This window comes from Coloeus monedula (assembly GCF_965178545.1).
Source record: "Coloeus monedula genome assembly, chromosome: W".
In the NCBI taxonomy this organism is placed as follows: Eukaryota; Metazoa; Chordata; class Aves; order Passeriformes; family Corvidae; genus Coloeus; species Coloeus monedula.
In genome coordinates, this window is record NC_138821.1 from 1,780,703 (window position 1) to 1,802,951 (window position 22,249).

Below are 22,249 nucleotides of genomic sequence, written 5' to 3' on the forward strand. Positions count from 1 at the left end.
CCTCATATCTTTGCCTGAAAGCCCCTTAATTTCAAAATTGTAATAATTTGGAGGGAAGGGGGTTGTATTTTTTTTTCCTTCCATTTCAAGGGAGACTCCTGCCTTCCTTGGCAGACACCTGTCTTTCAAACCAAGACAGCTCCCAACATAAGAAGGATGTGGACCTCTTGTGCAAGTCCAGAGGAGGTCACAAAGATGCTCAGAGGGCTGGAGCACCTCGCTATGGAGACAGGCTGAGATAGTTGGGGTTGTTCAGCCTGGAGTAGGTGGCTCGGGGAAGACCTTAGAGCACTTTCCAGTACCTAAAGGGGCTACAAGAGAGCTGGAGAGAGACTTTGGACAAGAGCATGGAGGGATAGGACAAGGGGGAATGGCTTCAAAATGACAGAGGGCAGGGTTAGATTAGATATTAGACAGAAATTCTTGACTGTGAGGGTGGTGAGGCACTGGCACAGGTTGCCCAGAGAAGCTGTGGCTGCCCCATCCCTGGAAGTGTTCAAGGTCAGGTTGGATGGGGCTTGGAGCCACCTGGTCTAGTGGAAGGTGTTCCTGCCAACTGTCTTTAAGGTCCCTTTCAACCCAAACCATTCTATGGTTCTATGATGGGCAGCAGCTGCTTGTTACTGGTACCTACACATCCCCTGGCATCCCCCCCCCCCCAGTGTTACAGGAAGAAGTGATGGTCCTACCCTGGTTTGGCAGATAAAAGCAAGCTTTTGCAGACAGGAAATCACTTTTACATTCGGAATGCTCAAAATTAAATGCATTACTGCGGGGAACAGTGCTGAATTTGGACAGCTGTAACCCAGACCTTAGGGCTTTCGTTTGGAGATGTGACAAAGCAGATTGATGAAAGTGGAAAGAAATCCCAAACAAATTTATATTATTTAAATAATACATTATTTTATTTTGTTTTAAAATAGTTTAACCTTTATGCTACAGACTTGTTTCAAAAAACAGAAGGTCTTATCTTGCACCAAAAAAAAAAAAAATATATATATATATATATATAAAACACTCTGTTTTATTATTATTTTTTCTTCAAAGACCATTAAATACTAGATGGAAAATGAGAACTAAATAATGACTGTCAAGAACAATCTAGAATTTTTAACTGGAGTTGCACGTTTTAAACATTTATATTCTAAGCAATGATTTGTTTTCACTATAGAGGATTCCAAATTCACACTCCAGCAATTCAGGAACTGCTAAAACCTGAAGGGCTTGAGCCAATGCATACTAAAGTTTATGGAAAGTCCCGCATCAACTCCAATGGGTTCTGGATCAGGCCCCAGGTGCATTGGTTCTTAGTCATACAATGGCTAACATTTCACTTTCCTGCTGAGAAGAGCAGAATCACACAGGCACCTTTTGCTCTTTAAAAAAAAAAAAAAATTAAAACCAAACCACTTCCTAGCTATCCAGTGATTGCAGTTTTCAGATCACTCATCACCCTTTCAAATATATTAAGAATAAGAAAAAATATGTAGTGTTTTAAATAAAAGAAAACCTGCATCAGAATGTAATATGTGAATTGATTAAACAAACAGTGCATAATTGGAGTAAGCTTGGTTAGGATGCAGTTGTTTTTATATATACATGGAAGTCGCATCATATACAAACTGAAAAACAAGAGTTAGTTTGCATTTTTCATGGAAGGACTACAAATGGGTCTCTGCAGCTTTCTTCACAACTGATGTTCAAAAGACTTTGTGAAACAGGAAAAAGCAGACACGGTATGTCACTGTTACAAAGTTATGTTATAAAATGTGTGCTAGCCCACTAAAACAATGGCTGAGTTGCATGATTAAAATACAAAGAGAAAAGATTGACAGCCACTACTGATTATAGTGCCCAAATAGCACGGGGCTTTTCCCTACTGCAGTGTGAATGGGCTCCATCCACACTCCCCTCCCTCTTTCCCTGCCCCAGAGAAAGAAATCGGTCGCTAGAAGCACCATATACATTTTTCTGCCCATGCAATATACTTATATTCAGTGTTTTAGAAAGCTTGAAATTGGAATATCAATCCCTTACCTAATTGTTCTTTAAAGTGCAGTGTGAACTGTTCTGCTTTTTTTTTTTTTTTTTTTGCCTGCAGGTAAAATTATTGGAAGCCAAATAAAATTTAGAAACCAGCCAACACAAAAAGAAAACAGAACTTCCCATGTCCTCATTACCACCTGTTCAGCCTTAAATGGCAGAAAATCTGATGCTAGAGCTGTACAAAATTCTCAGTAGAAACATCTGGAATACAAAGGAATGTTTTAATTGCACAATAGACATTTAAAGTGAATATAATCTTGTAAAGTCTAATCTTTGGTTTTTGCCTTGAGAAAGGCTCAAAATGACAGGTGAGTGGCAGGAATTTCCATATACATTACAGAAACTACAGCCTGCTAAAGTAAGTAGTTCCGCTGATTTCAGTAAATATTCTGGTAGAAAGTGTTTCCTGAATCATACCTGAAAAAACAATTACAAAACTAGTATAAGACACATGACTCAAAGCCGGGAAAATAGTACAGATCTATTAAAAAAAAAATTTAAAAAATCACAACTTTAGGTTCTGATCCTGCAACACCTTTTAGGACAGAGTTCTAAGCACTCGAATGGTCCAATGAGTTTTCACAAACTGTCCCTGCTAAATGCTACACAGCTGCTTAAGTGCTTTGCCAGACTGGGGGTTTGGAATTTGTTTGGGGTTGGGTTTTTTTTGAGATGGTGAATGATGCAAATGAGCAGCAGTAGAAATGAGGACTGCGAGCAAAATGTTTTGTTTCTCTCCTACTCCAGGCAAGACTCAGATTTAGGTAAAAAAAATTCTGGGCCTTTTTATTACTTTTCTTTTTCCTGTGCTTTTGCAATAATCATCTGCTACTAAGTCACTACTATTACTATTTTAAACCATAACAAGCCATGGGAAATGATCAGTGAAACACAGTAGTCAAATAGAATACTCAGAACTGAAAAGAGTGTAAACTATAAATTATATTGAATATAAAAATGCTTAAAATAAAAGCTGTTCAGTGCATATGTTATGGGCCATTTGCATTAAAGACAGTCCCTCCTGCTGGTAAAATAACCAAATCAGCTTGGATAAAAATACTCTTGGCCCAATTTTCAGAAGTATTGAATACCCCCAATTCCACTGAAATCAGTGAGGACACAGCATTTCTCAAAATCACTGATGCTGACAAAGCAAAACACAAACTTCTACTAACAAACTCAATATACTGATAAATTAAAAATGTTCTGAAGTTGGAGGTGGGAAAGAGTGAGTGGACATAAGTCTGCACGCAGTTATTTCTTCAGATTACCACACACACGTTAGTAACTAGATGTGTTTTAAATTTGGTGCTATTAGATTTTAATTCTGGGACGAATCCTCCTTTGAGAAGGAAAAACCATTTTAAATTATATTGAAATCATACTACATTCTTATGGAAATGAAAAAGATAATGAGTTTGAATTTCATAATGCCAAGAAGGGGGCTTCTGCAGCTGAAGCTTTAACAATGAACTTCTGTGCCACAAAGGGGAGAAGGGGTGGGGACAGAAACAAAGGGACACTGTGTTACAGTAGATATTTGCGTCTTGTATCCTCATCCAAAGTGAGGTCTACTACTTCTGGGGGCGAAGACCAGTTCTGCTGGGGAGTCACTGCTGTCCATGATTGTGTTTGCTGAGTGTTAAAGTATTGTGAGCCTGAGCCATGCTTCCAAGAAGACACACTCTGAATCACACCTCCCTTGGGATGCACATACCTGTAGCAAGGCAAAAACCACAAAGGATTAAAGCTACTATTTAATTCAGGCACAAGATTCTTAGCTGCAGTGTTTTATCACTTAGGCATCTTATTAACATGCCTCTCTCTAAAATGTCCTCATGGATTTTCCATTTGTAGAGTCCATGACATCTGAAATACCCAGTAAACAAAGCTGAGACTAAATTTAAACTTGGTGGTGATGGTGGTGGTGATTAAATTATTTTTAAGAACTGAATTCTGCCAGTGGATATAAAGTGATATTCCTTACAAAATATGTGCATGGATCCCAAGGATCTTGAAGAAGTCTGCCCCATCATGTGTAATACCATGCATTATTCAGAAGCACAGTTTCCTGCTAGCACTTTTACCCGCTGGACTTAAAAAGAGAAAAATTTTAAGTGAGGCTAGATGAGACAAAGAAAAGCTATCTTTCTATATGAAATCAAACCCATGTTAAAATAAGGAGGCAATTATACTTTCATTACAATAATTAAAAAAGACAGCTTGTCAATTGCATTATTATAGCCATTACATTTGATATTTTGGTCTTCTTAACTAAAAATTACAAACATGCTGAGAAATGCTCACTGATAACAGTACAGCCTGACTTCAGCAAAACAATCTTTCAGTGATTATAGTCAATGAGACTAAATAATGTATTTAAAGATAAACACACACTCAAGTGCCTTGCTGAAGCGAGGTACATATCTACTTATTTGCACAGTATTTTTACCTATTACATTCATAGTAGATATGTTATGATTGAAGTACAAGCAAATAATAATTAGTAAAAAAGCCCAACACAGTGAAAGATAGACCAATTTTGTTATATGATGAAGTGATGACAAGAATTTACTGGAGTCTTTAAGATGATCATTTCCACCTGTAAGTCTTAAACAAGCAGTAGGAAAACTTGATACTTAGTGCTCCAAAAATTGATTTGCCTCTTAAAAGCACTGATGGTGGCTACACACATAAGTAGGAGGTGTTTTGGCTGCTGGGGTAAGCTTTTCCGATTTCTTTGTGAACGTGCATGTACTGTATTTCAGGAACCCAAATTTTATGCGTTGCTCAAATATCCCTGACATTTACATTTTATTTATTTTTTTATTTATTTTCGTTTAAGGTCATGCAATTTATTTTCTCCAGAACTACTTAGGTTATGCTCATCTCTCTTGGTTCTTGTTAGAGTTTCATGAAATAGAATGAAAAATCTCATTCTCTGAGCTGTAACTTCTCTGAATATAAATGTCTCATTGCCTTCTCAGATACACTATTTAGTTTTGGATGTGATGTTCTGATGTTTAGAATGACTTTTTTATTACTTTTTCAGTCTTAAAAATACATACTTAAAGTACGTATCTACAAAGAATTAGCAATAAGAGACTGGAACTCTAACAAATGTAGCTGATTTCTTTCTTTTAAGAAGAAATATTTTTAAGCGTAACCGGAAAAATTAAACAAACTAAAAAAAATGCCTTGGTGTCTTAAGTATATGCCAAGTAATATTCTAATGATGAAAAACTGCACCAATACATCAATAATTTGAAAAACTACAAATGATGGACAAACTTCAGGGTGTCACAACTCACACCAGTCTAATAATGACATGGAATATGGAGCATGATAAAAAACAGTGTGAGCAAGAGAACAGAATCCAAATACCATACTAACTAAGCATGTGTATTGGTTTTGCATAGCCTGGTTTTTGGTAGCGGGGGGTCCACAGAGGTGGCTTCTGTGAGAAGCTGCTAGAAGCTTCCACCATGTCTGGCAGAGCCAATCCCTGATGGTTCTGAAGATGGACATGCTGCTGGCCAAAGCTGGGCCAATTAGAGAGGTTGGTAATGCTTCTGTGATAACATATTTAAGAAGAAAATCAAAACAAAGTGGGCAGTTTTTCTCCTAGTCAGAGAAGAGGAGGAGGTGAGAACACATGAGAGAAAACAACATGGAGACACCAAGGTCAGTGAAGAAGGAGGGGGAGGAGGTGCTCCAGGCACCAGAGTCGAGATGCCTCTGCAGGCCATGGTGAAGACCATGGTGAAGCAGGTTGTCCCCCTGCAGCCCATGGGGGTCCACGGGGGATGCAGAGATCCACCCGCAGCTCGTGGGGGAGGTGCCCACGCCGGAGCGGGTGGATGCCTGGAGGAGGCTCTGATCCAGTGGAAGACTCGGTGCTTCCAGGCTGGAGCAGCCTGTCCTTGGAGGACTGCACCCAGTGGAAGAGTGACCCACACTGCAGCAGTTTTGGGAGGACTGTTTGCCCGTGGGGGGAATTCATGTTGCAGCACTTTTGGGAGAACTGCTGCTTGTGAGGTTGGACCCACACTGGAGAAGTTCACGGAGAATTGTCTCCCGTGGGAAGGGACCCCATGGTCTCACAGGGGAAGGACTCCTCTCCCAGAAAAGCGGAAGAAAATCTTGGGTGGCAAACTGACCAAACCCCCATGCCCTGTTCCCCTGCACTGTTGGTGGGAAGGAGGGAGCAGCTGGGAGGAAAAAGGTGTTTTAAGGGCTTCTTTTACTTCTCATTATCCTCCTCTGATTCTGTTAGTAATAAATTCACTTTGCAACTTCTAAGTTGACCTTGTTTTGCCCTTGGAGTGTTTTCTCCTGGTCCTTATCTCAATTCATGAACCCTTTGTTGAATTTTTTTTCTCTCGTCTGCCCAGCTGTGGCAGGGGAGGGTGAGCGAACAGCTTTTGTGGGTGCCTGGCATTGGGCCAATGTCACCATGACAGCATGTAAAAATACTGATCAAAAACTTAAGCCTTTTCCAAAACACAACCCTGAAAGAAGCCCATCAATACTTCATAACTGCAAGCCTAGACCTGCAAAACAAATACAATTCTAAATAGGATTTGAACAACTGAAACATGTGAGTATTCAACAAAACCAGTAAAAACTAGTCTGTGGGAGATGGTAGATGGTTACATCAACAAAGGAAAGCACAAAAGTGTGCTTTAAATCTGTCTTTGCTGAAATTATTTCAGTCCATATCTACTGAATTTTAACAGCAATTCTACATTTACTTCACATTTCCATTCTTGTACACAGTAAATATTATTGAGGCAAGCGGCATGGAAAGTTTTTGAATAGGGGACCTCAAACAGAAGGGTTGTGCATACATAGTGCTAGACAGATTTACACAAACTAGTATTGGAGGACAAGTCCACACTGCTTATTACAAGCACAAAAATCCTCCAAGCCCTGGGTCAGCTGGATAAACAGGAGAGCTACTTCCTAAGGAATTAGTATCTTCCAAAAGAGTTAGCCATGCAAGGACTTTCATTATTCTAAAAGCAAAGACTAAATCTCTTCCTTTGGGACCTTAAAATTTCCTTTTTTCATATTCAACAGTACTGGACTGTGTCCACGCTATCTGTACAGTTTGCTGCCTGGGAAATTGGGTCCTACACACCTTCCTTCTTCCTTTCCTCAAGAAAGATGTGGTAAAGGGACAACAAGGAACAGCTCTACTTTGTCCCTCACACCCCTTTTCTGACTCCAAGCATCCACCAGGAAGCAGACTAGTTTTAGAAGGAGCTTGTCTGTATACTGTTTTAACTTGCTTTTATTCCACCAAATTAACACTCCATACTATATGAAAATGCCAGTCTTGTTCAACTGCTTCGTTATATCTTAAGCCAAGGAAAGATCATAGACTAAAGATGAAGAGTAACATAAAAAAAATGCCTAGTAAGAATAACACCTGAAGCACAGCTGGACAACTTTCTATCTGAGCTTGAGAGAAACCTCTGGTTTCCTTACCCTCCTCTACTTTGGGGATTTGAACTCTCTTGTATCTTGAAATAAGACCAAGATTCATAAAGATATGATTTTCAATCTAAAGGGGCTATCTTATGACACAAGCTATTGAAAAGTTAATAGCATTTTTAGAACTACTGATTAATTAAAGTGGAAGCTGATTAAATGCTTAAAGCTAATATTTTGAAAAGAAACAAGAACCCACATAAATATTTTAGTTTCATTATTTGCATATTCACACTATGCCTTTAAAATCTGAATCCCTGATGTCTATACATTTGGTATCTCAATATTTGGTACTTTAATACTACATATCTTTAGCCTGTTAATGTTTGATATTGAATCACAAGCTTAATATGAATACTTATCAAGTTGGCAATGTTCGAAAGAAAAACACATTCTGATATCACCTTGACCAGTGGAATAGAAAAAATGAGTGCAACATTAGCTACCTTTTGGTCATCAGTAATGAATGGATAACTACAAAAGTGAAAGTCAGCATTTTTTTCTTTATTAATTTTGGCAATACAGATATTCTGATAAAATGAAATAAATATTAGAACAAGAAAAAGGAATTCATACCTGGCACGTTCCTGAACTCCAACAATCTCTACTTCACTATCAGAAGAGGCAATATTAATTTCTTTGTTGATCTGGGCATTATTTAAAGATTTTTTGTCACCTGCAAGGAAGCCTGGATCCAAATGACCTATAGATGGGGAAGATGAGAATACAGCCAATGTTTAAAAACTTACATAACTCAGAAATCAGCTGAAAAAGGAATTTCCCAAGTGAACAACAACAAAAAAAAGACACCGCAAATGGAAAATCTTTTTAGATTAAGTTATCCAACTTTCTGTTTATCACCTGATACAGGATGACCACTGGATTTATCCAGTCTCAATAGCTCCAGTGATGGTGTTATCACACAAATGTGAACAAAGTCTGACTGTTGCATCAAGAACATTCAATGTAATTAGGATTTCCAGCTGTTATTTTACGACAATGCTGAGGTAGACTGTGTCTAAATCCCTTTGATATAAAGAAACAAGACCATCTAATGCCAATAAACCAAACTCAATGATACTGCAACAAATAAAGCCTATAGGCTGGACATAAATATCACACACTGACAAAAATTAATTTTTTTTAATAGGCGAAGCCAGTCAATGAAATAAAAAACAATAAACCCATCAGTTTCTGGCCGTGCTGCTTCACACATCTGCCCTAACATTATTACAAACACTTGAAGAAAAAAAAAAAATCTGTTTTTCTCAAGTCCCATATACAACAGTGTTTTTTTTATTACAGTTCGTCAAAGATATCCATTCCTCAGTCTGTCCTCTCTAAATACTAAGAAGATTCTTAACCCCAATTAGTGAAGCTGTGTTGGGACATATTAAATAATACTTGCATGGAAAACACAAACCAGACCAAATTGTTTCTTTTACAGCAAATAAATTATTTTTAAAATCAATTAAAAATAAGATTTCAATTGAAAAAGATAACTTCTATTTTTAAAAATGTTTTTTTAGGGAACAAAAAAAGACAATTACTTCTACTGTCTCTAGCAGTAACCTGAAGGAAGCTGGGCAGCCCTGAAGCAGATGACACTACCTACTCCTTGGCAACCACTCACTTATCTGTATTACACATGGTGTCATACGTGAAATCCCTATTTGTGCTTGGTCTTTGCATATTAAGTGCTTTAATTAATTAATTTTGAGTTAATTATTTTTAAATTGAATGTTACAATTAACCCATCAGCCCAGGTACAAAAATCCAGTTCCATTATCAGTGTTTTCATTTGTTTAAAGTAATTTATTAAGAGAGTTGCACCCTTCCCAGTTAAAATTTTCCCAGTTAAAAATCACAAACTTGCCCCTTCTCAAACTTCAAACCACCTATACACCATAAGAGTTACCTTTCCTGTGTTTACTGTATACTTTTACAAGTGTTTTGAGATGTGTTGGACTTGCATTCTGATTTCAAGGCCAAAACCCCATCCAGTCTTAATAGCCAGCAGCTATTTTTAGCTACAGAGCCATTACTCTTCAGGCAAGTCCCATGGCAACCTGAATACCTGAATTTTAATGAAGGTATTGTATTCCCCTTATCTCAACTACTACCACCCCCCCCGACAACGATGAGCCATTGGTGGACGGAGATGATCCATCAAAAGGAAAGCACCAATCGCTTTGGACTGAAGGGGCGGGCTGTGGGCGGACTGGGGGCTGAGCAAAAACTATAAAAAAGGACGAAGTGGAGAGGCGGACCCTCTTTTCCACTCTTGCTCTCTCCTGACTAGCTGTGGGAGACATCGGTGCTGGGCATTAAAAGCCTTACCCCTTTTAAGGGGCTTTTAGTAATTTTTTTAAAGTCAGCCCAGCACTGCAAGTTCTTTTTCTCTACCTGAGGTCTAGTGCTGTCTCAGCCAGAAGATCTCAAATCCCTGCGCTCCTGGGGCATACCATCTACTGAGCCATAGGATCCCAAATTTTTATATTTTTCTGATTTCTGTAATTTTTCAATTTTTCTGTTTTCAATAAATTTTTAAGAGTTGTCTCATTTCTCTCACACATGGGAAGAATCAGTAGTCAAACAGGAAATTTGAGAGGAGGTGAATATATTATGTACATCTAGTTTGAGTAGACATCTCTTCAAAGATGAGAGGATGTAAGGGTTTTACAGTGAAGAAAAGTATGACTGAGCAAGCCCTTTCCCCCTTTCCTCCCTCATGACAGTGGAGGGAAGAAAAAACCCCAAACCAAAACTACAATAGGTTAAAAAAGGATAGAGCCACAATTTTACTAAAATAAAATACCAATAAACACAACAATAAAAAAGAAAATTGTACAAAAGAGGGAGTGGTTTAATCAACAAAAGCAAGGTGTCATGTGGCCCCCCTGGAACAAAGAAAAGATGGCAGGGGTCTATGGAGCAATTCCAATGGTGGATGGGGGGTGCTGGTGCTGCCTGGAGCAGCACCAGATCTGCGGTGGAGGTTTTCCTGCTCTCTCTGTGGCAGCGGTTTTCCTGCTCTGTCTCTGTGGCAGCGGCGGTTGGCGGTGAGTGTCTCTCCCTGCTGAGTTCCGTTCGATACCAGGTTCCTGCACTGCTGCTACCACTGGTCTGCCATGCTGGGGGTGTGTGTGGGGAGTTGGTTCTGCTACCTTGCTGCCTCTTCCTACCACCTCACTGGGCTCCTTTTTGGCTTAGCTGGACTCCCTCTTGGCTTGGCTGGACTCAGTTGAAATCAGTGCCATTGCTCCAGGTCACTTTGCCACACTGAAGTGGGGGGAAAAAACGGTCCCATGGTGAACTGAAAGCTGCACAGCCCTGGCTCCACTCGGCTGCATCACAGAGCTGTCACTTCAGCACCATCCCCCGGGAGCGGCGCCACTGTCTCTGCTCAGCCCCTTGTCCTGCAAAAACATCCTGGAGGGATGGGAAATGGGAAAAATAGCGGGGCGTGGGGTGCTGGGGTCTGCAGGTCCTTTTGCTGGAGCGAGCCAAACAAAAATGGCCCCCCTTCCATTTCCGGCCATGGCATTTTCCCTGCCAAAAGCACGCCCATGTCTATGATATAAAATGGTATTGAGTAAACAGTGCTGAAAGCTCCACCCTCTTTTCTCTGTACCCAGGACATTATCACCCCTTATTTTATACCATGCAACTCATGCCCAGATTTTATAGCTTTTAAATGTATACACATACATATAACTATATACAAACAGTTATTATTTCAGTGGTCAATGACAGTTCCCCCAAGATATTTGTTGAGTTCGTTTTAGTCCTTGACTAGTGTAACTTGAGCAGTCCAAATTCATTGGTCAGGGTATTTACAACATACAGTGAGAGTGTCATTCAACAACAAATATTACATATACAATTCAACATTACAGACAGTTCTCACCAAAAATCAAATCCCCATGAGGTACACATTGTGTTTCCCCATCCCTCTGCGTTACCCACCAAGTGCAACAGGGTCCTTGGGCAAAAACAATCCCATGGATAAGTTTGCCTTTGCCTGAGGCAGGACTAATCCAAACTGTCTTTCTTATTTCTCATGTGCACTACAGGGACTTTGTCTATGGCAGATAAGGGTCCTGACTGAGTAGGGACACCTTGATTGGTAGAACCTCAGGTGTTAACTAACCAGGTGGCTTTGGTGAAATGCAGATCCCAATGTTTGAAGGTCTCACCACCCATTGCTTTCAATGTAGTCTTTAACAGTCCATTCTGCTGTTTAACTTTCCTAGAGGCTGGTGCATGATAGGTGTTGGGGTGGCTCAGCCTGCTCTTGGGCTGAAACCATCAAATGTCAGTCACCAGAAGAGATCACTGAGATCTAGGTTACCTCCCCCTGGGTGGCTCCCAATCCTAAATTACCTCCCCCTGTTCCAGAAAGTTCTCCCTTTTGTAGTTATTAATTGGTTCCCTGTTATGACTCCTGCCTCCCTGTTTTCCCCATTTGTTCTGAAAAATTGTATCCTCCCCTCTGCTTGTACCCCATTGGTTGTTTTCTCTTTCCCTGCCTTGCTCCACCCCCCCATAAAGGGGCGAGCCTGTGTCTCCTCGAGGCTGCTCTGGTCCCTGGACCCTCCTGCAAATAAACCTGTTGGAACTCACACCAGAAGCCCCTCCCGCCTTCTTTGCCTCCGGGCCAATGCGAGCCTAATTCATCAGCCACCCAACGTGCTTCCTCTGAGGAGGAGCCAGCGCACGCACCCATCTCACACTGATTCCACTGAGCCGTCCAGCGAGGACGCTGTGGAGCCTAACTCTGCGTCCCCTCTGCCCGAGGGAACGCCAAGGCTTGTGATTACAAGCCCCCGGTTGCGTTAGGTTGGCGCCCCGAACAGGGACGACACACACGTGCGTTCCTGCATCGTCCTCGCTGCCAGGAGGCTGCGAGCATCAGCGATTCGGAGCCCCCGACGCCTCTCGCGGCAGCGTGCTCTGTTTTAAAAGCCGCGCTCCGAGAGGTTGCCAACTCCTGACAGGAGAGCAGCCTGTCCTGGAGGACCCCACCGTGCCTTTTTGTTTCCAGGACCGGACACCTGTGTCTTCTTGTGAGTATTTTTGTGATTCCCAGCCCCTGGGAAATTACGTTTAATTTCTCCTTTTTGCCGGTGGTGGGTGAAGTTGAGGCTGAGGTTTAAGATGGGAACTAAGCTTTCCCAGCCTCAGCAGGAGGTTTATCTCCAAGTTGGGGAGTCCCTGAAGAATTGTGGGTTAAAATTATCAAAGGGGTTTTTGAAAAGGTTTGTTAAGTGGCTGTTCTTTTATTTTCCCCAGATGTCCCCTGCTAATTTGCAGTCAGCCACGTTTTGGCAATTTGTGGGGGACAAAATATTAGAATTAAACCAAAGGGGTGTTGGGGTTTTAGTTTAGTCTTAGGGTTTTTTTCTGTTAAAGGAATTTTCTCCCATATGCATGTTGCTAGGGGACAAATAGCTGTACTTAAGAAAGACAATAAGGGAGTGGGGCGGGCCTGGCTACTTTCTTGCCTACACCTGGGTGTGGGGGCAGTTCGCTCTGAGCGTCCGGAGAAAGAAGCTGCAGAGAAAGGAGCTGCTGCTTCTTTCTTTTTTGGCCGTTCTTCTCTTCCTGCTGGAAACAACGCCGGGACCCCAAAAGCCGCTTTTCCTGCCCTGCTGGAGGCCGAGCTGTGGCTGCCCTGCCCCGCTGCTGCTGCTTCGAGCTTTTGCTACGCTGTAGCCCTGCTCGCCCTGCCTGCCTGGGCATCCGTGGGGTTCTCCCATCTGGATACATCTCGCCTGCCACCCGGGATTTGCGTTCGTCCCTGCCGCTCTAGCCTGCCGCTCTAGCCTGCCGCTCCTGCCTGCCGTTCCCAGCCTGCTGCTCCTGAGAGTCCGGGATCGGCTGCCCAGGGGTTTGTGAAGCCTTTGTTCCTTCCCTTCCCGGGATCCCAGGCCGCCATTGCCCGCGTGTTTCCCGAGCTCGCTCCGGAGCGCCCCCTGCAGCCGCGGGGGAACCATCGCACCTGCCCTGCTCACCGGGAGCCGCCAGCGCCCCTGCCGGCTGCGAGCGGAACTGCACCCGAGGGGAAAGGGCCTGACAGCCGAGAAGGCTGGGACTGGGTTTGTGTGTGCTGTTACTGCCATAGTTGTTGTTGTTTTGTTTGACTGGTTATATACATATACATATATATATATATAGTAAAGAACTGTTATTCCTATTTCCCACATCTTTGCCTAAAGGCCCTTGATTTCAAAATATAATAACTTGGAGGGGAAAAAGGTTATATCTGCCACTTCAAGGGGGGCTTCTGCCTTCCTTAGCAGACACCTGTCTTTCAAAACCGAGACAGGGGAGATCCCTCTGGAGAGAGGTTTCTCTACATGGTCTGGGCTTTGAGAGATATACAGAAAGCTAATTGGAAAATAAAAGAAAAGCCCCAAGTTCTCCCCAGTTCTTCCCAAGTCCCTCCTCCCCCCTGTCGTGTTCCTCATCCCACTACCCCTTTGCTGAGAAGACCGGGAGTTGTAAAATGCCCAGAGGCACAGGGCTGCCACCGTCTCCCTGACTCTCCTCGATCCTCTGAGCCACCCCTCCGAAGTAGCCCTGGCCAGGCTGTTTCGGCTTCTACCCAAACCCGCTCTCCTATGCCCTCCTCCCCGGTCGTTGTCCCAAAAAGCAGTTCCCAGTTTTATTGCCCTGAAAATGACGGCGAAGGCTTTTCTTCGTCCACCATTTTGTCCCCTTTCCCTGCTGTTCCTGCACTCCCCCAAAATGGAGGAGACCGCATGGCACAGCCCATCTTTTTTCCTTCTTCTTCCCAAAATCCTCTGCTCCCCCCTCCTCCTTGCCCTGTCCTGGCCCCGCCCCCTCCTAAAGTGACATCTGTGAGCTTCTCCTTCACGTCGGGAGTCCCCGCCTTTCCCGTGGCCACTCCTCTTTGTCCTCAGCCCCCGCCTACCGGGAGGAGCCTTCTGGTTCTCACGCCTCGTCTTCTGGTTCCCACGCTGTGGAAACCGGAACCAAGACCATCTTGAACCCGGAACCGGGAGCCTCCTCCGATCCCTTCCCCGCTCCGGTTACTTATAACCGAGCTGGCGGCAACCCCACCTGGAAACCCTTTGACCCTGCTGGGCTCAAAGAACTTTGTAAAGCCCAGAAGGAGTTTGGGAGGGAGAGTCCATATTTCCAGAATCTCCTGCGGGCCACCCTCACTAATACAGTGCTGGTCCCAGCAGACCTCCAAAGCATTTTTTATTGCTTGCTTTCTCCAGCCGAATTCTAGTTGTGGGATGACGGGTGGAGAAAGCAACTAAGAGAGGTCCTCCCAATCCTGTTGCAAGACCCTAATAAAGCAGGGATTTCCATGGACCACTGTTCCGGTTTGGCCAAAATTAGAAATATATCCTCTGAGAGAAGGCACAACCACCCCTCCCCCCACCAGGTTCGGGAAAAAGTCAATTTTCCTCGAAGGAAAGTGAAGAAGATAAAACTATTTATTTAACAAACACATGGGAAAGGAAAATAATGTTAAATGGTAAAATCTTTCGCTGTAGAGGAAAAACCTGGGAAAGTGTTCGAGTCCTCCCTTTGGTCTCCTCGGAGCTGGGGCTTGGCCCAGGGCCAGGCCCTCTGTGCCCGGTGGAAAGTCCTCCCGATGTGCTCTGATGTTACAGCAATCAAGCAGTCCAGTAGAAAATGGGAGAAAATCCGAAATTCCAGAGAAGGAAAAGTTCAACTCTCAGTCTCTCTCTGGAGAACTAGAAACTGGAAAAAACTGGCCAAAAGCTGACTGGAAAGCCACAAGCTGGGTGCTTCCTCCCTCCCCTGCCCCAGCTGGGGAAAAAAAACCTGCTATCTTTTTGTGTCCTTGAACAAGCTGCAAACTGCTTTGAGAAAGTTTTTGCTCAGGTTTTGTTTTCCTTCCCCCTCTCAGGCTCAGTTTAGAGGCATAGAAAGGCCCAAAAATTAATTTCTGGGAATAGGCAGTGATATGGGATACACATCATAAGGTCACCCCAAGACAACCACCTTACTGGTGAGGGGTCGCTTGCCAAGCCACAAGACCAGGCCCGAAACACCCCAGAGCCGGTCTTAAATACTGTTAAACAAGCGGCGGAGCAAGCTTTTTTAATAATGCCCCCTAAATCGGCGCCTCTACTAAATTTTACTGAAATTCAGCAACTCCCAAATGAACCATTTATTGACTTTATTGACAAATTAAAATTAGTGGTGGAGAAGCAAGTGGAAGATACAAGAATTAGAGAAAGCATAATCACTCAAATAGCAAAAGCTAATGCAAATGAACCTTGTAAGAGAGTGATTATGACCCTTCCACTTGATCCTCCACCAACGTTAAAGCAGATGATTCGAGACTGCACAACCGTAGTTCCAATTGGCCAACCAAATTTAAAAACGAGGGGGAATGTGGTAGGAGCTGCGGGTGCTGCTGAGGCAACAGCACCTCAGGACAAGAGGATGACAAACAGAACCTGGACTTGTCACAGATGTGGCAAGCCAGGACACGTGGCCCGGAACTGCAGAGCTCCAGACCCGATTAATCAAAGTTCCCGACCTGTTTCCCCAGGGCAAGTAGCATTACCCACTCCCATGGAGGTACAGCCGGGAAACTGAGGACCCAGCACGGATCTGCAGCCCCACGTGACGACATAAATAAAGAAGCCATAACCAGAAAAACTGTGACTACCACTACTGCAACCACGATGGACTTTATCACACCTCGACGGGTTCTCGTGAGCTGCGAAGGACTGAAAGACTGCTGCTTGTTTGTTATAGGAGACACCACGCGTACACCACCAGAGATCTCAATAACACCAGAGATCGTCCAAGTAGGATCACAAGGACTCTTTACAATTAACATCCAATGTATTCACCCGCCTTTCTTTCTTGCAGCCGGCCAGGTTCTCGCCCAGGCCATCCTCATGCCCAGAAGTTCACCAGAAAACTACAACCCATCTGTCTTCTGGGCTGAGGTGGTAGGGGAGGATAAGCCTATGCTAAGCTGCAAGATTTCATGCCAGGGCTCGGACATCAGCCTAGCAGGGATGATGGACACGGGGGCAGATGTGACGGTCATCGCCTCCAACAACTGGCCGTCACATTGGGGGTTGCAACCGGCGGAAGGTATTGTTATGGGTGTGGGATGATCTGTGGCTGGTCAGAGAAGCAGGACTCTTGTCCAGATTGAGGGTCCAGAGGGGTGGATTGCAACAGTCCGTCCATTTGTTATTGACTCTGGGTTTACATTGTGGGGCAGGGATCTCATGTCCCAGTGGGGAGCCCGGGTTGAGCTCCCATCTCAACCCCGGGATTTTTAGTAGGGGCCACTGCGGAGCACCCCACCCAGAAATTGAATTGGCTCACTAATAAAAGGGTCTGGGTGGATCAGTGGCCTTTAAAAACACACCAATTGAGAGCGCTCACTGCACTCGTGGAGGAGTAGCTGGGGAAAGGGGAACATTGAGCTTTCCAACAGCGCTTGGAACTCCCCGGTCTTTGTGATCCGGAAGCCGGGGACAGACAAATGGAGACTCCTTCACAACCTGCAGAAAATTAATGAGGTCATTGAGGACATGGGACCCCTGCAGCCTGGAATGCCATCACCCTCTATGCTCCCTAGGCAGTGGAAGCTAGCAGTCATAGACATCAAGGACTGCTTCTTCCAGATCCCCCTGCATCCGGACGATGCACCCCGGTTTGCCTTCTCGGTGCCTTCCCTCAACCGAGAGGCTCCCATGCAGCGCTACCACTGGTGAGTTCTGCCGCAAGGCATGAAAAATTCGCCCACCATCTGCCAGTAGTATGTCGCTCGCATTCTGTCCCCTGTCCGGAAAAAGGCAGTTAGAGCTGTGATCCTACACTACATGGATGATGTTTTGGTGTGTGCGCCCACGCAGCAGTACCTGGACTGGACTCTGGGGGAGGTAATTAGGGCTTTAGAGGCTGATGGATTCGAAATCCATCCTGAGAAGGTCCAGAAGACCTCACCCTTTAAATATCTTGGACTCAAAATAGAGGAGCAGACGGTGGTGCCCCAACTGTTAAAAATCAACGATAACCCCAAGACTCTGCAGGAACTCCATCAACTCTGCGGATCCATCAACTGGGTGAGGCAGCCCCTGGGACTGACGACTGAGGACCTTGCACCTCTGTTCAACCTGCTTTGTGGGAACAAGGATCTCAAATCCCCGAGGCAGTTGACAGAAGAGGCAAGAAACTCCCTCATCAAAGTCCAGGAGGTGCTGTCATCTCGCCAAGCCCATCGTTATGCCCCAGGTCTGCCCTTTCAGTTTATAGTGTTGGGGAAAATGCCATACCTCCATGGGCTGGTTTTCCAGTGGGACAAGGTGCAGAGGGATCCCCTTCTGATTATTGAGTGGGTTTCCTCTCGCACCAGCCGTCCAAAAGTATTACCACACCACAGGAGCTCATGGCTCGGTGATAAAGGCTAGGTCTCGCCTCCGTACCCTTGCGGGGTGTGACTGCACATGTGTTTACCTGCCACTGACAACCAATGCACTGGACCATCTCCTTCAAAACAACAATCATCTCCAATTTGCCTTTGATAGTTATTCGGGACAAATATCAGCTCACAACCCAAAACACAAATTGTTCAATTCGGTCTTTAAATTAATTCCAAAAGAAATTCAGAGTCGTGAGCCCCTCAATGCCCTGACGATCTTTACGGATGGTTCTGGGGCATCTCACAAGTCTGTCATCGCTTGGAGGGATCCTTGCACTCAGAAGTGGGAGTCTGATGTGCAGGTGGTCGAAGGATCACCGCAGGTTGCAGAGCTTGCCGCAGTGGTCAGAGCATTTGAGCGGTTCAATGAACCTTTTAATTTGGTAACAGATTCCGCATATGTAGCAGGAGTGGTGTCCAGAGCAGAAAGAGCATCGCTCAGAGAGGTGGTGAATCCAAAAATCTATAACTTGCTTTCGAAGCTAATCCAAATTGTCTCCCACCGAAAGCAACCCTTTTACGTAATGCATGTGAGGTCACACACTGACCTGCCAGGATTTATTGCCAAAGGGAACAGGAGACCAGATGCCCTAGCTATGCCCATCGAGCTAGCGAATCTGCCTAACAGATTCCAGCAAGCCCAGTTGAGCCATGCAATGTTCCATCAAGATGCTCCAGCCCTTGTCCGGATGTTCCACCTCACCAAAGACCAGGCAAAGATAATCGTGGCGACATGCCCTAGCTGCCAGAAATACCAGTTACCATCATTAGGCCAAGGGGTTAATCCTCGAGGCCTCGGCAGTTGTGAGGTATGGCAGATGGATGTTGCCCATTTCCCCCAATTTGGTCGCCAAAAATATGTGCATGTGTCAGTAGACACCTTTTCTGGTGTGACCTTTGCCTCAGCCCATCGTGGGGAAAGGGCAAAAGATGTCACCAACCACCTGGTTCAAGCCTTTGCTGTGCTGGGGACACTGAGAAAGATAAAAACAGACAATGGCCCAGCATATACATCTGCAGAATTTAAAAGATTCTTTGATGAACGGGGTGTGGAACATGTCACCGGCATCCCCCATTCTCCTACAGGCCAGTCAATCGTTGAGCGCAAACACCAAACGTTAAAAATGCTTGAACAGCAGAAAGGAGGCAATGAGACTAATGCCTCCGTTTTAAAACTCGCCAAAGCGCTGTTCACTTTAAATTTTTTAAACTGCTCCCATGAAGAACCTAACCCCCCTGTTTTAAGGCACTTTACAAATTCAACCAAGGCTAAGCTAACTGAAAGACCTGATGCCTTGGTAAAAGACCCAGACACGCTGCAAATACACGGCCCATACCCCTTAATCACATGGGGAAGGGGGTATGGATGTATATCAACCCCAGAAGGACCTAAATGGATCCCTGGAAAGTGGATCAAACCCTTTCTAACAAAGACATCAAAACCAAAACAGCCTGAAAACGCAGTAGCAACTGCCTGGAAAAGGAGGAGAAACAAGACCTCCTGAATAAACAAGAAATTCTCCCAGGCTGCAAAGACAAACATTCCCTTTCCCACCTTCTCTAATGTGTTTCCCTCCCCTAAGTGGCCCTTTGTTTTGAAAGAGGGGGAGTCCAAGGGAGCCATTGTTATCTAAGTTAATTGCATTTGTATTAATTTTATTTATGTTACACTGTCCCTAAAGTTATCTCCCATAACTGCGTGATGACATCCTACATGCTGCTGTCCCACCTGTTGCTGCAGCTCCTCCTGTACACCAGGAGATCCAGTGGCCGGATTCCTTCAATTACCAAGGACATTGTATGGGGTTTCTTTATGGAGTTGTTAATTTTATTAGCCCTTCCCATTTTTAAGTGTTTGGTTTTGAAATCCCTTAAGCCTTTCCCCTCATTTCAATGTAATAAAGAAGGGGGAGATGTTGGGGTGGCTCAGCCTGCTCTCGGGCTGAAACCATCAAATGTCAGTCACCAGAAGAGATCACTGAGATCTAGGTTACCTCCCCCTGGGTGGCTCCCAATCCTAAATTACCTCCTCCTGTTCCAGAAAGTTCTCCCTTTTGTAGTTATTAATTGGTTCCCTGTTATGACTCCTGCCTCCCTGTTTTCCCCATTTGTTCTGAAAAATTGTATCCTCCCCTCTGCTTGTACCCCATTGGTTGTTTTCTCTTTCCCTGCCTTACTCCACCCCCCCATAAAGGGGCGAGCCTGTGTCTCCTCGAGGCTGCTCTGGTCCCTGGACCCTCCTGCAAATAAACCTGTTGGAACTCACACCAGAAGCCCCTCCCACCTTCTTTGCCTCCGGGCCAACGCGACCCTAATTCATCAGCCACCCGACGTGCTTCCTCTGAGGAGCCAGCGCACGCACCCATCTCAAGCCTATTCCACTGAGCCATCCAGCGAGGACGTTGTGGAGGCTAACGCTGCGTCCCCTCTGCCCGAGGGCACGCCGGGGCTTGTGATTACAAGCCCCCGGTTGCGTTAATAGGGAATATGATACACCCACTCAATACCACGCTGTCTGGCCCAGGTGTCTATGAGGTTGTTTTTGAAATGGGTGTAATTGTTCGACTCAATTATTTCTGGGGTGCCATGACGCCACAGGACTTGCTTTTCAAGGCCCAAGACGGTGTTCTGGGCAGTGGCGTGAGGCACAGGGTGCATCTCCAGACATCCACTGATTGCTTCCACCATTGTAAGCATGTAACACTTGCCTTAGCAGGTTTGTGGGAGTGTGATGTAATCAATCTGCCAGGCCTCCGAATACTTATATTTGGACCATCATCCCCCATACCACAGAGGCTTGGCCTGCTTGATTGCAGCACATTTCATGGTTATGGATAACCTGGGAGATAGTCTCCATGGTTAAGTCCATCCCTTGGTCATGAGCCCATCCGTATGTTACATCTCTTCCCCGATGACCTGAGGCATCATGGGCCCACTCAGCCAGAAATAACTCACCCTTATGTTGCCAGTCCAGATCTACCTGAGACACTTTAATTTTGGCAGCTTGATCGATCTGTCTGTTGTTGTGATGCTCCTTGTTAGCCTGACTCTTAGGTTGTGGGATATGCCCAGCCACTGCCCTGGAAGGATGTCTGCTGAGATAAGAGATTTCGCAATCGCCCAGCAGGACTCCCTGGAAAGGAAATGACTTTTGGGTCATGGCGAGGAAAGCTAGACCCACAATCCTTTGGGAGGCCCTATGCAGATCATTCTGTAACCCATTTGTCTATCCCAGACCCTCTGTAATCCATTGGTCCCCTTGCTGATCCCCTGTATCCCTATAAAAGAAGACCAGTTCGCCTCTGTAGGTAGGAAAACTCGTCCCTGGCCCACCCTTCGCCGGAGGGAACCCACAATAAAGCTACCTTCGTGCGGAACCAGCCATACGGGTCTTCTCGTCTCTCTCTCTGGTCTGGTTTGGCCTAGAGGCTGCCCTGCAGAGCTGAGCTGAAATCACGAGCTGATAATCACTAAAGAGCTGATAGCTTCTGCAAGGGCTCCTCTGCCAGCAGCTGAGAGGAAGATACCAGACCTCGGGCAGGCGATTCCTTTCGGGACCATCTCCCCGGACCGGTTATCTCTTCCTGGGTCGCAGCCACGGACCCCACTACCAGCTGTAATATTAGGTATGTGTGCATCTACATGATGTACTTTCACCATCAACTTCTCTACCCGGGCAGCGATCTCTTGCCACAGTTCAGCAGCCCAGATGGGTTTTCCTCTGTGCTGCCAATTGGCCTCCTTCCATGGGTCCACCCATCCCCACAAGGTGCTTGCTACTATCCAGGAGGCAGTGTAGAGGTAGACTGTTGGCCATGTCTCTCTTTCAGCCATATATAAAGCCACCTGGATGTCTTTCAGCTCTGCAACCTGACTTGATCCACCTTGTCCCTCAATAGCTTCTGTGACTTGCCATGTGGGACTGTATAAAGCAGCTTTTCATTTTCAATGTATCCCTACAATACGTAAGGAGCCATTAATGAAGAGTGTCCATCTTCTGGTAGCTGATTATATGGTGAGGCCTCCTTAGCACCTCTCACCTTCTCCTCCTGCTCTTCTGATGATAATCCAAAATTTTCGCCTTTAGGCTAGTTCACGATGATCTCCAAAACTCCCCAGTGATTGGGGTTTCCTATTAAAGCTTGCTGTGTGATCAGAGCGATCCACTTAATCCACGAAGCACCAGTGGCACGATATGTGGAAGGAGCCTTCCTTTTGAACATGCAGCCCAGCACTGGCAGTCAG

At 44.9% G+C, this 22,249-nt stretch overlaps 1 protein-coding gene across 2 annotated transcripts in view; it reads right to left on the minus strand.

The window, feature by feature from the left end:
* Window positions 1–969: 969 nt before the first annotated feature.
* The window catches only part of LOC309584572 (protein ARK2N-like), a 102,931-nt gene continuing 81,651 nt past the window's right edge, over window positions 970–22,249 (minus strand). The window contains exons 4-5 of one of the 2 annotated variants that reach the window (XM_082300659.1): window positions 8,119–8,245; window positions 970–2,463 (exon numbers count right to left, since the gene is read on the minus strand). In XM_082300659.1, coding sequence (XP_082156785.1) covers window positions 2,424–2,463; window positions 8,119–8,245 — 167 coding nt within the window. In that variant the 3' untranslated portion in view covers window positions 970–2,423. Of the gene's footprint in view, window positions 2,464–3,038; window positions 3,764–8,118; window positions 8,246–22,249 lie in introns of those variants that run through there. The other variant, XM_082300658.1, reaches the window with a different exon arrangement.